At 35.7% G+C, this 22,926-nt stretch overlaps 1 protein-coding gene across 3 annotated transcripts in view; it reads left to right on the top strand.

The window, feature by feature from the left end:
• UVRAG (UV radiation resistance associated) overlaps nucleotides 1–22,926 on the top strand; it is a 336,478-nt gene that overhangs the window by 157,888 nt on the left and 155,664 nt on the right. For all 3 annotated transcript variants that reach the window (XM_050756161.1, XM_050756159.1, XM_050756160.1), the window contains exons 7-8: nucleotides 1,677–1,782; nucleotides 19,604–19,730. In XM_050756161.1, coding sequence (XP_050612118.1) covers nucleotides 1,677–1,782; nucleotides 19,604–19,730 — 233 coding nt within the window. The remainder of the gene's footprint in view (nucleotides 1–1,676; nucleotides 1,783–19,603; nucleotides 19,731–22,926) is intronic.

The raw sequence follows: 22,926 nt of genomic DNA on the forward strand, positions 1-22,926 counted from the left end.
GCTTTTCACATCCCTTCCTCACTTTGTCATTTCTAGTTTTTGATTTAAAGTGAGAGATGTAGGACTGTTCTTTTCACTTGAACACTTAGAGGCCACTGTAAGGCTTGACCCAATTTCATTATTGTTGTGTCTCAGGGAATATGGAGGCCCAAGGCGAGGAAGAGAGACTGGGAATGGCCAATTAGTGGAGCAGTCAGAACACACAACATTTATCAATAAAATTCACTATCTTATATGGGTGCAGCTCATGGTGCTCCAAAATAATTATAATAGCAACACCAAAGATCACTGATCACAGATCACCATAACAGATATAATAATAATGATAAAGTTTGAGATATTGTGAGAATTACCAAAATGTGACAGAGACATGAAGTGAGTACATGCTGTTGGAAAAATGGCTCCAGTAGACTTGATTGACTCAGGGTTGTCAAAAACCTTCAATTTGTTTATTTTTTTAAAGCAATATCTATGAAGCACAATAAAGCAAAGTGCAGTAAAGTGAGGTATGCCTACATACGGAAATATCATTGATTTTTTTTTTTTTTTTTTTTGTATATTGACCTTATATCCCATGACCTTGCTAAATTAACTTATTAATTTTAGTGTTTGTTTTGTAGATTTCTGATGATTTTCCACATGACAATTATGTCATCTACAAATAAAGACAGTTTGACCATTTGGTATGGAAATGTATAAGAAATACATGAGCTATATTTAAAGATAAAGAAACCAGGCGCAGTGGCATAGTGCTGTAATCCTAGTACTTTGAGAGGCGGGCAGATTGCTTGAACACAGAGTTTGAGACCAGTCTGGGCAACATGGTGAAACCTCGTCTCTGCAAAAAATACAAAAATTAGCCAGGCGTGGTTGTGCATGCCCGTAGTCCCAGCTATCTAGGGGCCTGAGGTAGGAGAATCACTGGAGCCTGGGAGGTCAAGCCTGCAGTAAGCCATGTTTGCACCACTGTACTCCAGCCTGGGCGACAGAGTGACACCCTGTCTCAAAATAAAATAAAATTAAAATAAAGATAAAGAGACCAAGAAGCAAAAACACAAAACCATAACTTAAAAATAAAAATAGCTCTTAATATTTTCATTGTTCCTTGAAAGAGACCTTACTGAAAATGTAGTTGCTAGTTTGAACCTGGCCAAGTATTTAATTCCTCTTATTTGTCTTTTCTATCATCTTTTGGTTTTTTCTTATCTCTTTGAGAGTGCTATCTGCTTTGATTCAACCTTCTCAGCTGGGATTACTGTGAATTCCTTTTTTCTTTATGGATACCTAGAAGTAATAGTCGCCTTTGAGAACGGTGATACTCTCTCGGTGACTTTAGCAATCCACTTAATTTCACTGGGCCTCAGTTTCCATATCTATAAAATGATAGGATTTTACTATATTACTTTCTCAGGGCTCTTCCCGACTCCTTTGAGTTCTTCATCTTACCTGACAATACATCAGAGGCAGGCAGGCAGGTACAAAAAGGGTGTTTTAGAGCTTTAATGTTTTAGGATTTATTGTATTCCTTGTTATTTCATTGTGAATATGCTAGATAATTAAATAAATTGGGTTCATTATTAAATCTTTGTATCCTCAAGGTTTGTCATTTATATCTGAGGCTCTTTGTTGAGTTTACTGTCAACTCATTTTCATTTTTCTATAACTTATATTTCTAGGCTTCATAGAGCCCAGTGTGCAATTAAACAGACTCAGGTAACTGTTCAGAAAATTGGGAAGGAAATTGAAGAAAAACTAAGACTCACATCTACAAGCAATGAGCTGGTAGGTTTTTATGTATTTACCTGTTTACACTTCTTGTTTTCTAAAGGAGAGTATCATATTCTTCTAGGGTTAATTTAAAAAAACCCTTTAGTTAGTTTTTATCTTATTAATGTTCTACTGAGAGTTCTATTGGCATTTAAATGTTGGAAATAAACTTTCCCATCTGCTAATAGTGTAACACGCAAAGTGCCTGCTTTATTCTGCTAGATGAAACTTTATATTACATAAAATTACTTAGAAGATAATTAACAGGCAGTTTTATTAATGTGAACTCTAAACATGAATTATATAGTGAATGAAAAATAGCTGCCAGGAGGAAAAAAAATAAACTATGGGAGCTAATCTACTTTTAAAAGATGAATTTAAAAAGTATTTGGACTGAGCAAAATAAGTCTGGTTTGTGGACAGTGATCTCTTTTGGGAAAACTCTTATTAAGGAGCCATTTCCAAAGAAACAGAAATCCTAACCCAAACGGGCAGATTGAAGATATTAATATAATTTTGAGTTGTTTTTCCTAGTGGAGTGGAAAAAATGTCTATTTTGTAATGAATATTGTGTTTTTGTAAGCACAGTAGTGGGTATGGCTAATAAACTGAGCTTTTTTTAAAGCCATTTGGATATGAATAGCTTTTGAGGAACTTTGTGCTGTGGATTGGACTTAAAATAAAATTCAGATCTTCAAATTAAGTTCTAGATAAAATTATTTAAATATTTGTTTGTGTGAACTCATTATCACAGATAGGCATCTTCCTATTGTCATTTACACCCATCTCAGCTTAGCAGAGGGCCTTTACATCCCCAAACGAAAGCTTTTTGTTGCCTTGAAGATCTGCCCAAGATAATCATATAGTAGAAGTGTAGAAAAGCAGCAATGCACTTAACCTTACAGAAACTTCCCTCTCATGGAATTTGAAATTAATATGCTAGTTCAAACTGTATACAGTTGCTGATTTTATAGCTAGTGCTATACTTGGCAGGTAGCAAACATACAAAATAGGGTAGCTGCAATAGGTGTAGTAGTAATTCTTATTATTCACGTGACTTTCCTTGTCTATAAAAGCATCTTCCATTTCAAAGATGCTGCTAAACCACCTCTTGTTGTAACTTAGCCCCAGCAGAAGACTAAATTTCAGACTATTGAAGGGTGACGAAAAATCACTGATTTTAATTCTTTCTGTAGTGTATAAAAATGCTGGATTTTTAGAACCTTTGGGGAAAATTGGTAGGTTTTATTTTTGTTTTCCTCTCCCAAGGCAAGACTGTTAAATACTTGTTTCATTAAATGACAGCATATGCTTTATCTCAGTGTGGAAAAATGTATTTTTAATCCTGTTTTTAAAAGAATATAATTGGTGACACAGAGCAAGGTAACAGAATGTGTGAGTTTAAAGAGGTCAAGTTCAGAGGTTCACTGTGTGTTTTTATGCTGCCTAGTCAACACAGAAGAAAAATCACTGGATTTTTGAATTGAACGTGAACCTAGAAATCATCTAGTTCCCTAATAACCCCATTCAAAACTATAGCCCCCTCAGTACATTCTGTCCCTTTTCCTGCTCTATTGTTCCCTGTAATATTCATTATGATTTACCATGATACATATTTTGCATATTTTTCTATCTCTCTAAACTCTTTCAGGCGAGGGATTTTTGTCTCTCTCTCTCTCTCTCTCTTTTTTTTTTCTTCTTCTTTTTTCTTTTTACATTGGTGTATTTCCAGCATCTAGAAAAGTGTTTGCCGCACAGTAGGTGCTCAGTAAGTATTTGTTGAATTTAAGAATGAATCTAGCATAATGTCCTCTTAAAATAGGACGGTAAAATGAAGCTTAAAGAAGGGAAACAGCTTTCCCACAATCATTTGACAATAGAGACAGATAATTTGGTTTACTTGTTTCCTTTTAGAGAATGTTAGAGAATAATGCCATCTACATGTTAGTGAGTCACTTTAAGGTTTACCTGTAGCATATTAGAAAACTTTACTATTTGTCTTTTACTCATTTACTTTTCAATTTGGCCCATGGCCATTGTATTCCAACCCATCCATTTCCAATATTTAAGAAATCATTTTCATTTTAACCTAAGTAAAAATTCAACAAGAAGGCATATTTGATGTTGAAAGAAATCGGATTACCTTCCAAGACCATGTGTGATTAACTGTGTTATAAGAAATTGGGTTCATACTTGATGACTTTCAAAAATTTAGCATCTTCTCACATTACATGAATGCCTAACGTTTTTTGGCATTTAATTATATTTATGAAATTTCTGCTGTTGTCATTTTGAATTTTTACTTACGTTTTATAATTTTTTTGTTTGTTTCAAGGTGAGATCTCACTATGTTGCCCGGACTGCTCTTGAACTCCTGGCCTCATGTGGTCCTCTCACCTGAGCCTCCCGAGTAGCTGGGATTAGAGGCGTGTACCATCACGCACAGTTTGTTTCAGATTTTGTCAAATTCCTTTCCCGTATCTGTTTAGATAAATGTATGTTTTTTGTCTTCTGGTATTATGGTGAAATACATTGGTTGATTTTTTTTTTTTTTTTTTTTTTTTTTTTTTTTTTTTTTTTTTGAGACGGAGTCTTGCTCTGTCCCCCAGGTTGGTGTGCAGTGGCACGATCTCAGCTCACTGCAAGCTCCGCCTCCCGGGTTCACGCCATTCTCCTGTCTCAGCCTCCTGAGTAGCTGGGACTACAGGCGCCCACCACCACGCCCGGCTGATTGTCTTTTTAGTGGAGACGGGGTTTCACCGTGTTAGCCAGGATGGTCTCGATCTCCTGACCTCGTGATCCGCCCGTCTTGGCCTCCCAAAGTGCTGGGATTACAGGTGTGAGCCACTGTGCCCAGCCGGTTGATTTTTTAATGTTAACCCAACTTTGCATTCCTGGGGAGAGCCCTCTTGGTCATGGTGAATTACTTTTTAACGCTTATTATTGGATTTAATTTGTTAAAAAATTTTAAAGAAATTGTGCGTATGTATTTATAAAGAATGTTGGTCTGTAGTTTGTTTTCTTGTAATCTCTTTGTCTCATTTTGTTGTCAGGGTGACGTTGGCCTCAACTCACTTTTGGAAAGTGTTTTCCCCCTTTTTGTTTTCTGGAAGAATACGTGTGGAGTGGGAATGTTAGGTAGAATTTACATTGAAGCCATCTGGGTCTGGAGGTTTTTTTGTGGGAAGGTTTTTGATCTGGGAATTCAGTTTCTTTAATAATTTACCTTTTGCATGAACTTTGGTAGCTTGTGTCTTTCAAGCATTTGTCCACTTCATTTAAGAGGTCAGTCTTTTTACATTTTAGCTATTCTAGCAGTTACATAGCATTTTCTCTTTTTGTTCTGAATCGTATTTCCATGATGAGCATTTTTTCATATCCTATTGGATATGCATGCATCTTTTAAGAATTATCAGTTTAGTGGCCCACGCCTGTAATCTCAGCAATTTGGGAGGCCAAGGCAGGTGGTTCACTAGGTCAGGAGTTCGAGATCAGCTTGGCCAATATGGTGAAATCCTGTTTCTAATAAAAGTAGAAAAAATTAGCTGGGCATGGTGGCGTGCATCTGTAGTCCCAGCCACTTGGGAGGCCGAGGCAGGAGAATCACTTGAACCCGGGAGGCAGAGGTTGCAGTGAGCCAAAATTGCGCCACTGCACTCCAGCCTGGGTGACAGAGTGAGACTCCATCTCAAAAAAAAAAAAAAAAAAAAAAAAAAGAAGTATCAGTTAAAATATTTTTGCCCACTAAAAATAAACTCTTTATTTTAGATTTATAGGAGACTTGCCAAGATAATTCAGAGAGTTCCCACATACCTTTCATCTGGTTTCCCTAATGTTAACATCTTACATAACCATGGTACATTTGACATGGTGCATGGTTAATAAAAAAAAGGACATTGATATGATATTATTAACTATGGATTTTATTCACATTTCACCAGTGTTGCCATTAATGTCTTTTTGAAAATAAATAAACTTTGAATTTTAGAAGAGTTTTAGATTGATAGAATTATCACAAAGATAGTACAGGGACTTACCCTATATGTACCACACCCAATTTCTCCTATTATTAATATCTTGCCTTAATGTGGTACATTTGTTACAATTGATGAACCTATATTGATAAATTATTGTTAACCAAGGTCCATGGAACCAAGATTCAGTTTTTTTTTTCCCCAGCTTTTAACTAATGTCCTTTTTCTATTCCATAATCCTATCCAGGAAAATATACTGCATATAGTAATAGTAATCATACTTCCTTAGATTCTTCATGGTTTTGAAAATCTTTCTGACTTTTCTTATTTTTGATGACCCTGACAGTTTTGAGGGCTTTGACGGGGCAGGTATTTTATAGAATATTCCTTAATTAGGATTTGTCTGATGTTTTTCTGTTGATTGACTGGGTTCTGGTGCCTATTGTTGTTTCAGTATTTAGTCCAGGAAACCACATTGGATTTAGTCATCATTTTTTCCTAGTCTTCTCCTATCTATGTGTTTGTTTTCCTTTTTAAAATCACTGACTAATCACTGTTGATGTAAACCTCGGTCTTTTGGTTAAGGTAATATCTCCCAGGTTTCTCCAATACAAAGTTCCCTTTCAATACTCTGTTTTTTGAAAACAAGTTACTTAGTTAGCCTACAGTCAAGAGGAAGGGAATTAAATTCCACCTCCTGGATGGGGGAATATGTACATATATTATTTGAAATTCTTTGAGAGGAAAATGTGTCTCTTCTCCCACCACTTATTTGTTTATTTAATGACTTGCTAGTGTGGGCTCATGCATGTTTATTTTATACTTTGGGTTACAATCCAGTACTATGTTATTTATTTTCTTGCTCAGTTTTGGATTTGGCCATTGAGAGATCTTTCCAGTTGGCTCTTACGTCCTTTTGATACACCCCTATCTCTTTGTTTGTTTTTAAAAGACTTCCTTACTCCTTGGCACTATGTGATCCAGTCTTATCTTGTGTTTTCCCCATCCCAGCCCTAGAATTAGCCATTTCTCCAAGAGCCCTGTTCCTTTTGTTTAATAATGATATTAAACAAATATTAAATGTTATTAATTTAATTAAAATATTAAATAATGATTTTATTATTTAATGTTATTAAATTAAAATATTAAATTTAATATCAAATATTAAATAATGATATTAAACAAGATGTGGGCTTGTTGCCACTGGATTGCTTCTAGGATCTCTCAGTGGACAGAGCTATGTATGCACATGTTTCTCTCTCTCTCTCTATGTATTAAAATGAGTTGGGGCCGGGCATGGTGGCTCGTGCCTATAATTCCAGCACTTTGGGAGGCCGAGGTGGGCGGAACGCAAGGTCAGGAGATAGAGACCATCCTGGCTAACACGGTGAAACCCCACTCTACTAAAAATACATTTTAAAAAATTACCTGGGCGTGGTGGTAGGCGCCTGTAGTCCCAGCTACTCGGGAGGCTGAGGCAGGAGAATCACCTGAGTCTGGGAGCCTGAGGTTGTAGTGAGCCGAGATCGCACCACTGTACTACAGCCTGGGCGACAGAGCGAGACTCCGTCTCACAAAAAAAAAAAAAAAAAAGAAAAGAAAAGAAAAGAAAAGTTAATACTAATCATTTATACTTTAATACCACAAAGTGCTTTCTAGCTGTCCCCTTCATGTTGTTTATTTGTATTATCTTTTTCTGATAGTGAGAAACCTGGCTCCCATTATCTGTCATTTATGTACTCATTTGTTCAGTCCTAGTATATGTGTAAAGTAGTTTCAGATTTGTTCTCTCTTGCTCCCGCTGTCTTCTTTAAGGAAATAAGGTCTTGCTCTGTCACCCAGGCTAGAGTGCAGTGGCACGATCATTGCTCACTGCAGCATCAAACTCCTAGGCTCAAGTTGTCCTGCCTCAGCCTCCTGAGTAGCCACCTGCCCAGATAATTTTCTATTTTTTGTAGAGGCAGACTTGCTGTATTTCTCAGGCTGGCCTCAAACTCCTGACCTCAAGCAATCCTCCTGCTTCAGCCTCCCGAAGTCTTTTCTCTTTTTTATTGAAATGGAGTCTCACTCTGTTGCCCAGGCTGGAGTACAGTGGCACGATCTGGGCTCACTGCAAGCTCCGCCTCCCGGGTTCACACCATTCTCCTGCCTCAGCCTCCCAAGTGGCTGGACTACAGGCGCCCGCCACCATGCCCAGCTAACTTTTTTTTTATTTTTTATTTTTAGTAGAGATGGGGTTTCACCATGTTAGCCAGGATGGTCTCAATCTCCTGACCTTGCGATCTGCCCACCTTGGCCTCCCAAGGTGCTAGGATTACAGGTGTGAGCCACCGTACCCAACCAGTCTTTTTCCATTTTTAATTCAGATTTTTGTCTTCTTATTTTTGGTTTGTAAGTATACGTGTGTGTTTCTGTATACAAATCCTTTTTCTGTTTTGTGTGTTGGGAATACTTTCTTTTTGGTCTGTGTCTTGCCTTTTTGTATTCTTAACAGTATTTTCTAAAGAGCAAAAGTTTTGAAGTTTGATGAAATCCAACGTATTTAATTTTAATTTAATTTTTTGTGTTCAGGGATTTTTGTGTTAGAAATATTTGCGTAACCCAAGGTCACAGGAATTTTCTCCTGTTTTGTTCTAACAGTTTAATAGTTTTGGGCTTTACATGTATATCTCCAATCCACCATTCTTACAGTTCTGTAGTTCATTGTTTTGTATCACATAAGTAAGGGTAATTTTTTCCCCCTGCATGGATATCCAGTTGATATCCATCATTGGATATCATGATTAGCATCATTTATTGAATAGTCTTTTCATTCCTCATTTAATTGCCTTGATATGTTTGTTCAAAATCAATTGATCATATATGTGTACATCTATTTCTGGATTTTCTATTCTGTTCCATTGATCTATATGTCTGTATTTCCCCAATAGCCAACTCACTTATTATTGTAGATTTGTCATCTTAAAACTTGACCGGGTAAATCTTCCAACTTTGTTTTTTTTTTTTAGACTTCTGTGGTTTTTCTGGGTTCTCTATATTTCCAAGTTAATTTGAGAATCAGTTTGTCGATTCCTACACACACACAAAAAAGGCCTGCTGGAATTTTGATAAGAAGCTGTAGATAAAATTATGGAGAATTGCTGTCTTAACAATATTAGGTCTTTCAGTCCGTGAACATCGTGTATATCTCTTTTACTTAGATTTCTCTCTGATTCTCTTTATAATGTTGTAGCTTTCACTGTAGAGATTTTGGACATCTTTTGTTAGAGTTATTCTTAAGTGTTTTATGGGAGTTTTTTGGCAGGGGAGGCATTATTACAAGTGGAACTGTTTTTGAATTTTTATTTCTCATTTGTTTGCTGCTAGTATGTAAGAATACAATTAATTTTAACTTATTAATCTTCTGTATTACAATCTTGTTTTATTAACTTATTCATTATGCTAGTTATTTATAGTTTTTTGGGATTTTCTGTGTAAACAATCATAACGGCAAACTTGTAGAGTTTTATGCCCTTTATTTGATTTTCATCCATTACAGTGTTGGACAAAAAAGTAGTTAGAACAGGAATCCTCACCTTGTTACTGGTTTTAGGGAGAAACCATTCATCGTTTCTCTATTAAATATAGTACTACGAATGCCCTTCATTAATTTTAGGAAGTTCCTCTTATTCCTAGTTTCTGAGAGTTTTTATCATGAATAGACATTGAATTTTGTCAGATGGTTTTTCTATATCCATTGAAATGATCATATGGTTTTTTTCTTTATTCTCTTATTGGTTTATTTTCAAATGTTTAACATTGCATTTCTGCAATAAACCTACATTGATTATAATATATAATTATTTCTGTGTTTTGTTGGATTTGTTCTTATAATTTTTTTTCCTTCATATTGTCTTGGGTTTGCTTTGGTAATAATTTAAGAAATTTTGCACCTGTATTTATTAGGGATGTTGTGATACAATGTTTTGAATTGCCTTTTCGGATTTTGGTAGTAGGATTATGGTAGCCTGGTAAAATTAGTTGGGCAGTGTTCTTTTTTTCCTATTCCATCTTGCCCAGGAGCAGAAATCTGGACCTTTTAAATATTTTCTAGTTCTCTGCTGATATTTCACATCCTTTTATTCACTATAAGAATATTTCAATTTTTGTTGACATATTCGTGGGAGTGGCTTTAAAGTTTTTGGTAATCCTAACATCTGGATCATCTTGGGGTTGGCATCTGTTGGTTTTCTCCTCCCTAGAGAGTGAGTCACATTTTCCTGACTCTTCATATATTGGGTAATACTGCATAGTATCTTGGACATTGTGAATGTAATTTGGTGGAATCTCTGGATTTTGTTACTTTGTTCCAAAAAATGTTGATGTTTTTATTTTAGCAGATAGTTAACTTGGTTAGACTCAAACTGTCATGCCTGCAATGAACATTGGCTCAGATTTCAGTGTAGTCCTTTTACCCTTAGGCACAAGCTTCTTTCTGTTTGTCTCACGCATGTGTAGTATAGGACTTAAGAGACTTAGGTTGAATTTAAACAGAATCTAGGGTGCCCATTCTCTGCCTTCCTCTATTCTTGCACTCTTGATTGCCTGACCATTTTTCCCTGGTTCCTCTGGTCAGAAAGAAAGTTGACTTTCTTTTGGAGTTTGCAGCCACCCTCAGGGAAAAGCCACAGAAAAGGGGAATTTCATTTTATTGGTTGTTTATGCCAAGTTCTGACTCAACTCCAAAATATGCCTGCCATTGATCATTCTCAAGAACTTTCAAGTAGTGATTTTTGTATTTTTTCCATAGTCTATATCTGTTATCCATAGTCTGTGTCCTCTATGAGAGGACCAATTTGTTGCGTACTTACTCTTTTACACCAGAAGCAGAGCTCCTGTACATTTTATTATTACATATTTTTGCTGTATCCTCCTGGCTAAACCCGGGTTCTAAGCCTGTTATTGCTAAGTCTATGAAATTAATTGATTGGAAATATTTTCTAAGGAAATCTTTTCCTTTTCTTAGTGGTTGACTAGGTGTAGGTGCAGTAGAAACAACCTGTAAATGACATTTAAAAGCAAATGTGTTAAGTTTTGGGACAGCTGCCACAGTTTTAAAAACTTTTTTCTGATTGTTAATTATTTTCAATTTTGGGGGGGTTAAATTACTATAGATGAAGATAAAATATACCCTAAGCTGTCAATTCTCAAAGTTTTTGTCTCAAGACCCCTTTATACTCTTAAAAATCTCAAAGAATTCAGCAATACCTTTTTGTGAAAAATAAGCATATTTTTCTGAACAAAAGGTTTAATTAGCATTGCATTGCTTAAATATTTTGTGAATTTAACTCTATTAAGCTTATGTCTAGCCTAATAAAAGACACCTGGATTTTCACATCTGCTTCTGCAGTGAATCTGTTGCAATATCATAAGTCTTGCAGATTCTGGTAAACTCCATCATAGACTTATGAGAAAATGAGGGTGGAAAAGAGGCATACAGCTTAGTATTATGCTATTATATTTTATCTTACAAGAGTCTGTAAAGATGTCAGGAACCCTCACGATTCCCAGGAACATGCTTTAGGAACTTTTGCCCTAAGGCAAAAAGTTTTAACTCCAATATCATCAATGTGAAGACATTTGTTCCGTTACTAAGAGAACATCTCATATCAAAAATACAAAATCCAAAACACCCCAATGAGCATTTTCCTTGAGTGTCATGTTGGTGCTCAGAAAGTTTCAGATTTTGTAGCGTTTTGAACTTCAGATTTTCAGATTTTGCATACTCAACATATAATATGTTATTTATACGTTAGTCATCTTTCTGAAATGAATGTTTAACATTTCCCATTTTTTTTGGCAACGACTCATATATAGGAATGTGTGTATCTGTGATTTTCAGTTCACATATAGTGTTGTATAGAAACACTAAAATCTAATTAAAAGTAATCTATTGGAGATATATGTGTGACATTACACTTGGAGTAAACAGATAAATAGAACACTGAAACTTATTAGAAGATTATGGAACATTAAGATCTTTGAGCAATTCGTCTTTGATGCATTAGAAAGGAAGCAGAACTAGATTCCACATGGGTTTGTTTACTCATCAGAAATTGGAGCCAACAATTCTGGTTTTGAATGACTTGATATATTTCTATAAATGAGCCAGTTTCTGAACATGGACCATAACACAAACACTATACACATACATGCCTTCCCATATTAATGTAGTATTTAGATTAACTTGTAACCTTAGTTCTTTAAATCTAGAAAACATATCTCAGTATGTACCCTGGAATAGAGCAGATTATCCTCCTAGCCAGGCATATCCCTGTGTTTTCTGAAGATTTGCTTTTCTTTTTCTGTATTTTCTTTCTCTGCCCAGGTAGAATTCAATTTACATATTTTGTGGAAAAATTCAAGTTAAGCAAGTTGAATACCTCACTCTTTGTGGGAAAAGATTGCTTCCTAAAGATTTTACCTTTTTCCTCAGTGATGTAAGAACACCTTAGGCTTCTTGATTATACTATTACATTGCTAAAGAAAACTCAGATTGTTTCTTCATTCCTTTTTCTTTCATAATAAACAAGCTCATTGACTTTTTTTCTAATTATTTTTATAATACATATAAGATTTATGATCTCATTTCATTTTTAAATGTACAGCCCGGTGGTATTAAATACCTTCAAAATGTCATGCAACCATCATCACCATCCATCTCCAGAAGTCTTTTAAACTGAAACTGTACCCATTAAACACTAACTCCTCGCTTCCCTCTACTCCCAGCCCCTTGCAACTACCATTCTACTTTTTGTCTCTGTGACTTTGACTGTACTCTATAAGGAACTCATATAAGTGGAATCATGCAGTGTATACCCTTTTATGGCTGGCAGTTTCACTTAGCATAATGTCCTCAAGATTCATCCATGGTGTAGCATATTGCAGAAATTTCCTTCCTGATTAAAGCTGAATAGTATTTCATTGTATGTATGTACCATATTTTGCTTATCCATTCATTTATTGATAGACACTTCGATTGCTTCTGGATCTTAGAACGTTGTGGACTTTTGGTTTCTGTTTTTACAGTGGGCCGGCAGGGCAAAATGGCTTTTATCTACAGTAGACCTAAATTCACAGAAAGTAGAGACCATTTCTCATTCATTTAGAAGCATGTAGTAGGGCCTTTATTAATGTTTGGTTTGTTTAGAAACATTCTTTGTAAAGCCATATTTCATAGACCTTTCAAGCTAAATATAATAGTGATTGGAAATAAGTTTTTCTGCTGTTTTCTCAGCTTGAATGTCTTTAACAGATGATCATACCATCTGTTTAGAATCAGTATTTCAGGGATGAGTAAGAAAGCATCTTGGGTGAGAAATGATTGCTGTAAGTACTTTTAACACATTGCCAAAAATCATTTTCCATGCCCGTTGCTTCAACAAGGCCATAGCATGATGCATCTCACTGAGTTCCCAGGCTTCCTCACTGTCTGTGAGTCAAATCAAGATACTAACCTTTTCCTTTTAAAGTTTTCTATCAGCTTATCCTGGATCCTTAGTAACCTATTTATTTAATGGATGAGTTTTGTAGTTACAATTTTAATTGTTTATACCTTAGGAAGGAGATAAAAATTTACTAGCTATAACCAATTTGCTGTTTGCTTAAGATTTATGTCATGGAAAATCATGAAAAGTATATTAGTGACACTGATAAAGACCAGGAGAGAAGGACATACACATTCACAGTGCAGTAATTGTGTGTGTATGCACACATATTCAGGCACATACATACTTATTTTGGGGACAAAATTTCAGATTTGTATCTGGAGGTAAATTCAGGCAAGGCTTTTGGAGCAAAAAAGAGGCTGGGTAAAGTTTAAGCAGTGGTTTGATGTAATATTTATATGGAAACATAAGTTAACAAACAAGTTTAATTGTATCCCTGGCTGGTAGAATGGGTCAGGAATTTTGTTTTATTAAATGTGTATTCATTAAAATTGATTTTTAATATGACTTAAAAATAAACTTTCTTTTTCAAGGTAGTTTTAGATTCATAGAAAAATTAGGCAGAAAGTACAGACTTCCCATATAACCCACCCCATCCCCAATTTCTTCTGTTATAACATCTTGTACTAGTGTGGTACATTTGTTATATTGGTTAATTAATATTAATACATTATTATTAACTAAAGTCTATAGTTTACATTAGGGTTTACTCTTTATGTTATACAGTTCTATGAGTTTTGACAAATGTATTGTATTATGTATCTATAGAGCATCAAACAGAATAGTTTCATTGCCCTAAAAATATCCTATCCTCCACGTGTTCATCCTTTTCTCCCTCCCCTGGTGACTGATCTTTTTACTGTCTCTATAATTTTGCCTTTTCCAGAATTTTATACAGTAGGAATCATACAGTATGTAGCTTTTTCAGACTGGCTTCTTTCATTTAGCAATATGCATTTATGATTTCTCTGTCTTTTGATGGGTTGATAGCTCATTTCTTTTTATCACTGAATAATACTCCATTGTATATATACCACAGTTTATCTGTTGACTTATTGAAGTATATCTTGGTTGCTTCCAAGTTTTGGCAATTATGAATAAAGTTGTTGTAGACATTTGTGTGTAGGTTTTTGTGTAAACGTAAGTTTTCAATATCCAGGTTAATATATGAGAGTATGATTGCTAGATTGTATAGGAAGCCTATTTTAGCTTTGTAAGAAACTGCCAGACTATCTGCCAAAGTGGCTGTACCATTTTGCATTCCCACCTTCAGTGAATGACAGTTCGTGTTGTTCCATATCTTTGCCAGCATTTGGTGGTATGAGAGTTTTCGATTTTATTCTAATGGGTATGTAGTCATATCACATTGTTGTTTTAACTTGCAATTTCCTAATGACTTATGATGTTAAGCATCTTATAGATGGCATGCTTGCCATCTATATATCTTCTTTGATAAGATACCTGTTCAGTTCTTTGTTGTATTTTTAAATTGGGTTGTTTGTTTTCTTTTTTTTTTGGAGACGGAGTCTCGCTCTTTCACCCAGGCTGGAGTGCAGTGGCACGATCTTGGTTCACTGAAACCTCTACCTCCCAGGTTCAAGCAATTTTCCTCCCTCAGCCTTCCAAGTAACTGGGATTACAGGTGCACCCCACTGTGCCCTGCCAGGTTTTTTTTGTAATTTTGTCAAAGATGGGGTTTCGCCGTGTTGATCAGGCTGGTCTCGAACTCCTGACTTGAGATAATCTGCCTGCCTTGGCCTCCCAGCGTGCTGGTGTTACAGACGAGAGCCACTGCACCCAGTCAGGGTTGTTTGTTTTCTTAATGTTGAATATTAAGAGCTTTTTGAGGCCAGGCCCAAGTGGTAGATCACACTTGGGCAACATAGTGAGACCCTGTCTGTATTTTTTCTTTTTTTTTTTAATGAGAATTCTTTGTATATTTTGGATACCGGTTCTTTATCAGGTATGTTTTTTGCATAGTTTTTCTCCCAGTCTGTGGCATGTCTTTACTCTTAACACAGTATCTTTGGCAGATTTTAATGATTTCCAAGGTACCAATTTCTTTTTTTGTGGATCTTGCTTTTGGTGTTATATCTAAAAAGTTATCTCCAAACCCAGAGTCTTCTGTGTTTTCTCCTGTGTTACCTTCTAGAAGTATAATTTTTAATTTCACATTTAGATCTGTAATGCGTTTTGAGTTAACTTTTTGTGAAGGGTGTAAGGCCTGTATCTAGATTGATTACTCCCTCCCTCCCTCCCTCCCTCTGTTTCTTCCTTCTTTCCTTTCATTTTTTGCATGTGGCGGTCCAGTGGTTTCATCATTTGTGAAAAGACTATCCTTTCTGCATTGAATTGCTTTTGTTTCTTTGTCAAATGTTCTTTGACTATATTTGTTTGGGTATATTTCTAGGCTCTGTTCCATTTGATTGATCTATTTGTCTGTTCTTTTACCCATACCACCCTGTCTTGATTACTGTAGTTTATGGTAATTCTAGACATCGGCTACTGTCAGTCTTCCAACTTTGTTCTTCTCCTTCAATATTGTATTGTGTATTCTGGGTCTTTTGCCTTTATATAAACTTCAGAATCAGTTTTGATACTAACAAAATAATTTGATGGATAATTGGATAATTTGATTCCACTTGTTCATTGCTGTTACACAGGAAGACATCTAACTTTTTATACATATTAATTCTATATTCTGCAATCTTGCTATAATTACTTTTTCCAGGAGGGTGTTTTTTTGTTTTGTTTGTCAATTCTTTTGGATTTTCTATATAGAGACAAAAATATTATCTGCAGACAAAGATCGTTTTATTTCTTCTTTCCCAACATGTGTAGCTTTTTTTTTCTTTTTCTTGTCTTATTTCATTAGCTAGGACTTCAAGTATAACTATGTTGAATAGGAATGAAAGGTGTCATCCTTGTCTTGTTTTCAGACATAAGGGATAAGCATCTAGTTTCTTACTATTAAGTATGATGTTAGCTGTAGATTATTTGGTAGATGTTCTTTACCAGTTAAGGAAGTTCCCCTCTTTTCCTCATTAACTGAAAGTTTTTATCATGAATCATCATTGGGTTTTGTCACATGCTTTTTCTGTATCTATCAATATGTATGATCATATCATTTTTTCTTCCTCAGCCTGTTGATGTGATGAATTACATTAATTGCTCTTTGAATGTTGAACCAACCTTGCCTACCTGGGATAAATTCCATGTTGCCATGTTATATAATTATTCTTATACATTGTTGGATTTGATTTGCTAATATTTTGTAGTGTCTTTGTCTGGTTTTTGTGTCAGGGTGATGCTGGCTTCACAGAATGAGTTAGAAAGTGTTCATCAGCTTCTAATTTCTGAAAGAGATTCTGAAGAACTGGTATTGTTTCTTACTTAAACATTTAGTAGAATTCGCTGTGAAACCAAGTAGAACTTTTTTTTTTTTTTGGTCCTGTTTTGGAAGGTTAGTAATTGTTGATTTAATTTCTCTCTCTCTCTCTTTTTTCTTTTTCTTTTTCTTTTTTTTTTTTTGAGACAGAGTCTTGTTCTGTTGCCCAGACTGAGTACAGTGGCACAATCGTGGCTCACTCTAGCCTTGAACTCCTGAGCTCAAGTGATCCTTTCACCTCAGCCTCCTGAGTAGCTGGGACTACAGATGCATGCCACCACATCCAGCCAATTTTGTTATTTTTTTAATTTTGTATGGACGGAGTTTCACTATGTTGCCTAGGCTGGTCTCCAACTTCTGGGCTCAAGCAGTCCTCCCACCTGGGCTTCCTAAAGTGTGAGATTACAGCCATGTGCCACCATATCCTGCCTAATTTCTTTATTACCTCTTTCTCCTACTGTGAGTTTTGGTAAATTGTCTTTCAAAGAATTGGTTTATATCATCTAAGTTACCAAACTTCTGGGCATAGAGTTGTTTATAGTATTTTTTTATTCTTCTGATGTTTGTGAGATCAATTGTGATAACACCTCTTTCTTCATATTAGTAATTTTTGCCTTTTTTCTTTTTTCTTGAATAGTCTGGCTAGAATTTTTTAAAATTTTATTATTATTATTATTATTATTTTGAGACAGATTTTCACTCTTGTTGCCCAGGCTGGAGTGCAATGATGTGACCTCAACTAACTGCAACTTCCACATCCCAGGATCAAGCAATTCTCCTGCCTCAGCCTCTCAAGTAGCTGGGATTACAGGTGCCTGCCACCATGCCCAGCTCATTTTGTATTTTTAGTAGAGATGGGGTTTCATCATGTTGACCAGGCTGGTCTCAAACTCCTGACCTCAGGTGATCCGCCTGCCTCAGTGTCCCAAAGTGCTGGGATTACAGACCCAGCCCTGACTAGAGTTTTATCAATTTTATTTACCTTTTCAAAGAACCAGTTGTTGGTTTCATTGATTTTTCTGTAGTGGATTTATTCTATTTAGATTTAGCTGGCTTCTTGAATGTGTAGATTTCTTTCTTCTGCCTAATTTGGTAAGTTTTTTAGTTCTTTTAGACACAGTCTTGCTCTGTCGCCCAGGCTGGAGTATAGTGGCATTATCTTGGCTCACTGCAACCTCCACCTCCCGGGTTCAAGTGATTTTCCCACCTCAGCCTCCTGAATAGCTGGGATTAAAGGCGCCCACTACCATGCTTGGCTAATTTTTTTATTTTTAGTAGACACGGGGTTTCACCACGTTGGCCAGGCTGGTCTCAAACTCCGGACCCCGAGTGATCTGCCCACCTCAGCCTCCCAAAATGCTGGGATTACAGGTGTGAGCCACTGTGCCTGCCCCTAATTTGGCAAGTTTTTTAGCCATTATTTCTTTTCTTTTCCTTTTTTTTTTTTTTTCTGGTGACAGGATCTTGCTCTGATACTCAGGCTGAAGTACAATAGCATGATCATAGCTTACCACAGCCTTAAACTCCTAGGCTTGAATGACCCTCCTGCCTCAGCCACTGAGTCGTTGGGATTACAGGCATGAGCCACCTTGCCTGGCTCCATTATTTTTTCAAGTACTTTTTCAGTCATTCTTTGTTTCTCTTTTCTTTCTAGTACTCTGATGACACAGAAGTTAGCTCCTTTGGTATAGTTACACAGGTCCCTGATGTTTTGTTCTTTTTTTTAAAGGCTATTTTCTCTCTGTTGCTAAAATTGGTAGTTTCAGTATTCTGTTCACAGACTTTTCTCTGTTTCCTCTATTCTGCAATTGAGCCTATTCACTGAGTTTTTGTTATTTTTTGTTCTAAAATTTCCATTTGGTTCTCTATATCTTCTGTTTCTTTGCTGAGACTTTCTAGGTTTTTCTTTTCTACTTTTTCATTTGTTTCAAGCATGTTTTTAATTGCTATTGAAGCATTTTTATGTTGACTGCTTTTAGGTCTTTATCAGATAATTGTAACATGTCTATCATGTCAGTATTGGCATCTGTTGCTTGTGCTTTTTCATTTTCTTTGACATTTTCCTGGTTCTCGGTGTGGTAAGTGGTTTTTGATTGAAACTTGGACATTTTGGGCATTATGTTTTAAGTCTCTGGTGGGTGGTAAAAGTCCAGTAGCCCCATGTGGTGTCAGTAGTTACCACATGGGACTCGTTTGGTTACTGCCTATCTGGGATGAAAACCTCAGGCCTCTGCTTGGCCTTCTTTCAAACAGGCAGGGGGTTAGAGCACCTTGGTTTGTTTTGGCAAACGTGGAAATCTACTTTTTGTTTCTATGGGCTTGCCTATTCTGGACATTTCATATAAATGGAGCCATATAGTGTGTGGGCTTTTAAAACTGAATTCTTTAACTTAGCATAATGTTTTTAGGGTTCATCCATGTTGTAGCATTTGTCAGTACTTAATTTCTTTTTATTACAAAATAATATTTGATTGTATGGACTGGCCACATTTTATTTATCCTTTCATCAGTTGGTGGACATTTGGGTTTTTTATGTTGTTTGGCTATTATGAGTAATGCTGCTATGAACATTTGTGTTCAGGCTTTTGTGTGGATATGTGTTCAGTTCTCTTGGTATATATCTAGAAGTGGAATTGCTGGATCTTATGGTACCTCTATATTTAACTTTCTGAGAACTTACTTGTTATTAAGTTTTAAAAATCTTATTGTACTGTATTGTGGTATCAGAGAAGGTACCTGAGATATTTTGTGTAGTGTCTGTTGGGTCCCCAGACTTAAGATTTACTTTTATTCTTATTCTTTGCTTATTTCTATATGATTTTAATTAAAAGGATGGTGCTGATAATTAAGTTACTCAAGAATTCCGTAAGTTTGATGAGTATTAAAATGCTTTAAACCATTATTTATTTTTAAACATTGTGAGTATATAATTATTCATAGTCATGACATTTATATTCATAAATATACCTGTGATTTTATTTATTTAGAAAAAAAAAAGTGAATGCCTGCAGTTAAAAATTTTGGTGCTTCAAAATGAACTGGAACGGCAGAAGAAAGCTTTGGGACGGGAGGTGGCATTACTGCATAAGCAACAAATTGCGTTACAGGACAAAGGTGAGTGGAAATACCATACAAACAGCCTAACCTCCACCTTCAGTAGTTCTCCTTTCTTCTTCACAAGCTCAAATAGTCAATTTTTTTTTTTTTTTTTTTTTTTTTTTTTTTTTTTGAGACGGAGTCTCGCTCTGTCGCCCAGACTGGAGTGCAGTGGCGCGATCTCGGCTCACTGCAAGCTCCGCCTCCCGGGTTCACGCCATTCTCCTGCCTCAGCCTCCGGAGTAGCTGGGACTACAGGCGCCCGCCACCACGCCCGGCTAATTTCTTTTTGTATTTTTAGTAGAGACGGGGTTTCACCGTGTTAGCCAGGATGGTCTCGATCTCCTGACCTCGTGATCCGCCCGCCTCGGCCTCCCAAAGTGCTGGGATTACAGGCTTGAGCCACCGCGCCCGGCCAAATAGTCAATTTTTGTGTAAATACAGTCACACATCACTTAATGACAGGGATGTTCTAGAAATGCATCCTTTGGTGATTTCCTCCTGAGCTGCCATCATAGAGTATGCTTACACAAGCCCAGATGGTGTAACCTACTACACACCTAGGCTATATGGTATAGCCTATGGCTCTTAGGCTGTAAACTTGTACAGCATGTTACCATACTGAATACTGTAGGCAACTATAACACAATGGTCAGTGTTTATATATCTAATATATCTAAGCATAGAATAAAAATACTATACTATAATTTTATGAGACCACCATTATGTATGTGGTTTGTTGTTGATTAAAACATCATTATACAGTGCATGATTGTATGGTGATAGAATTTTCTCCAATTTTAAAAATATTTTTGCAAGTATTTTGAAGTTAGTCCATATAGACAAGTGTACAAATCTGTATTCAAATGGTCCTGGACTTACAATGGTTTGATTTAATGATGACTTAACTTACGATTTTCAGTTTTATAATGTGCAAAAGCTACATGTGTTTGGTAGAAACCATACTATGAATTTTGAATTTTGATCTTTTTCCAGGCTAGCAATATGCGGTATGATATTTTCTTGCTATGCTAGGCAGTGGCAGTGAGCTGCAGCTCCCAGTCAGCTACATGATTATGTGGGTGAACAACTGGTACTCTATACTGTACTCTGTTGCCACTGTTTTTTGGATATTGTGTTTTATGTTTTCACATCCCATCTAGTCTACAAAATGCTCATCTGTGTATGGTATTCAATGCTGTGTTATAAAATAAGCTTTGTGTTAGATGATTTTGCCCAACTGTAAGCTAATGTAAGTGTTCTGACACCTTAAAGTAGGCTAGGCTAAGGTTTCCTGATCAGTAGGTTAGGTGTATTAAATACATTTTCAACTTACGATATTTTCAGCTTACAATGGGTTTATCAGGATATAACCTCATGGTAAGTTATGGAGAAGTTGTGTACACAGAGCTTGAATTTTCACAAAGCAAACACACCCATGTGAGCAGAATCTCAATCAAGAAACAGGACCCCAAAACCTGGGAAGCCTCCTCAGGCTTCCTTCCATTTACCACATCTCCAGCCAGACTAGCCACTGCCAAGACTCAAACCAGATTGGTTTTGCCTAATTTTGAACTTTATAGAAGTAGAATCATGTATGTACATGTGGTGGCTCTTTTCAACATTATGTTTGTAGAGTCACTCTTACCTTCATGTTGTTGCAGTTTATTCATGCTTAATGCCAAATAGTATTCCATTATATGAGTGTGAATGTATTTATCTACTCTTGCCGTTGGTTTCAGTGATTTTCATTTTTGTACCATTATAGTTAATGCTTCCATGAACCTTCTAGGTTTCTGAGTGAAGAACTTTCGTATGTTTCTTAATAAAGATTTTTAGATATTTCAGTTGAGTAGAAACTGAGGGGTAGAATTACAGTCAGAGAATGTATGTATCTTCAGCTTTAGTAGATCGTGTCCAACGGTTTTCCAGTATGATTGTGCCAATTTATCTCCCCTCCATCCAGTATTGCTCCTTCCTACATCCTTGTCAGGAATTTCTTTTTTTTTTTTTTTTTTTTTTTTGTATATTTTGTATTTATTGCATTTGGTAATTTGTATTTTTCACTTTAGCCTTTCTGTTGGATATGTTGTAATATCCTCTTGCAGTTTTAATTTTTGTTTTCCTGAAGACTAATGAAGTTAGTCTTTCATATGTTGTAAGTTTTATAAATGTTTCATATGCTTCTTGCTGACTGAGATACACTCTTCTGTGATATACCTGTTGAAATATTTTGCCAATTGAAATTTGGTTTGACTGTTTTTTTTGGTAAGATTTCTTTATATATTATGGATATGGGTTCTTTATTTGGCATGTGCTTAAAAATATATTCTCCCATTTTGTGGCTCACTCTTTAAAGAGATTTCACTCTTTAATGATACCTTTAAATGAACAGAAGTTCCATTTTATCAGTCTTCGATATATGAGGCTTTTTGTGTCTATTTGGAGAAATATTTACCTATTTTAAGATTGTATAGATGTTTTTCTATGTGTTCTTTAAAATGCTTTACTATTTTACTTCTTATGTTTTTATCTGGAATTCATCTGGAATTACTTTTTGTATGTGATGTAAGGTAGGAGTCGAGATTTTATTTTTTTCATCTTGATAGTCAGTTGACCCAGCACCATTCACTGAAGATCATCCTTTCTCCATTGCATTGCAGTTTTGCTTTTCTCATAAATCAGATGACCATATGCTTGTAAGTCTGTTAAGAACCCTCTGTTCTGTTCTGTTGATCTATTTTCTGTTCCTTTGCCATTTTCTCGCTGTTTTAATTTTTTTCATGTTACAATAGGTGTTGATATCTGTTAAAGTTCTTCAGCTTAGTTGTTTTCTTCAAGATTACCTCGGTTATTTTTGCTGTATGTCATTTTCATGTGAATTTCTACATAGAAAAGAAAACCTTGTTGGGATATTTTTTCTTAATTGTCATACATCATTGCTGGGACTTGCTAGGATTTTAATGGAACTGCATTGAATATATTTGTCAAATGTAATTGGGGATAATAGACATCTTTACAATATTGAGGCTTCCATCCCAAGAAAATGATATATGCCTTTGTTTATTAGATCTTCTTTGCAAAACATTATTGAAATAAGATAGTGTATGGGTCTTTCCCATGATTTATTGAATTTATTTCTGGTTTTTGATGTTTTATGATACTATTGTACATATCATTAAATTTTATTTTTACTAGTTTCTGGTGTATAGAT

Source organism: Macaca thibetana, chromosome 14 (assembly GCF_024542745.1).
Source record: "Macaca thibetana thibetana isolate TM-01 chromosome 14, ASM2454274v1, whole genome shotgun sequence".
Classification (NCBI taxonomy): Eukaryota; Metazoa; Chordata; class Mammalia; order Primates; family Cercopithecidae; genus Macaca; species Macaca thibetana.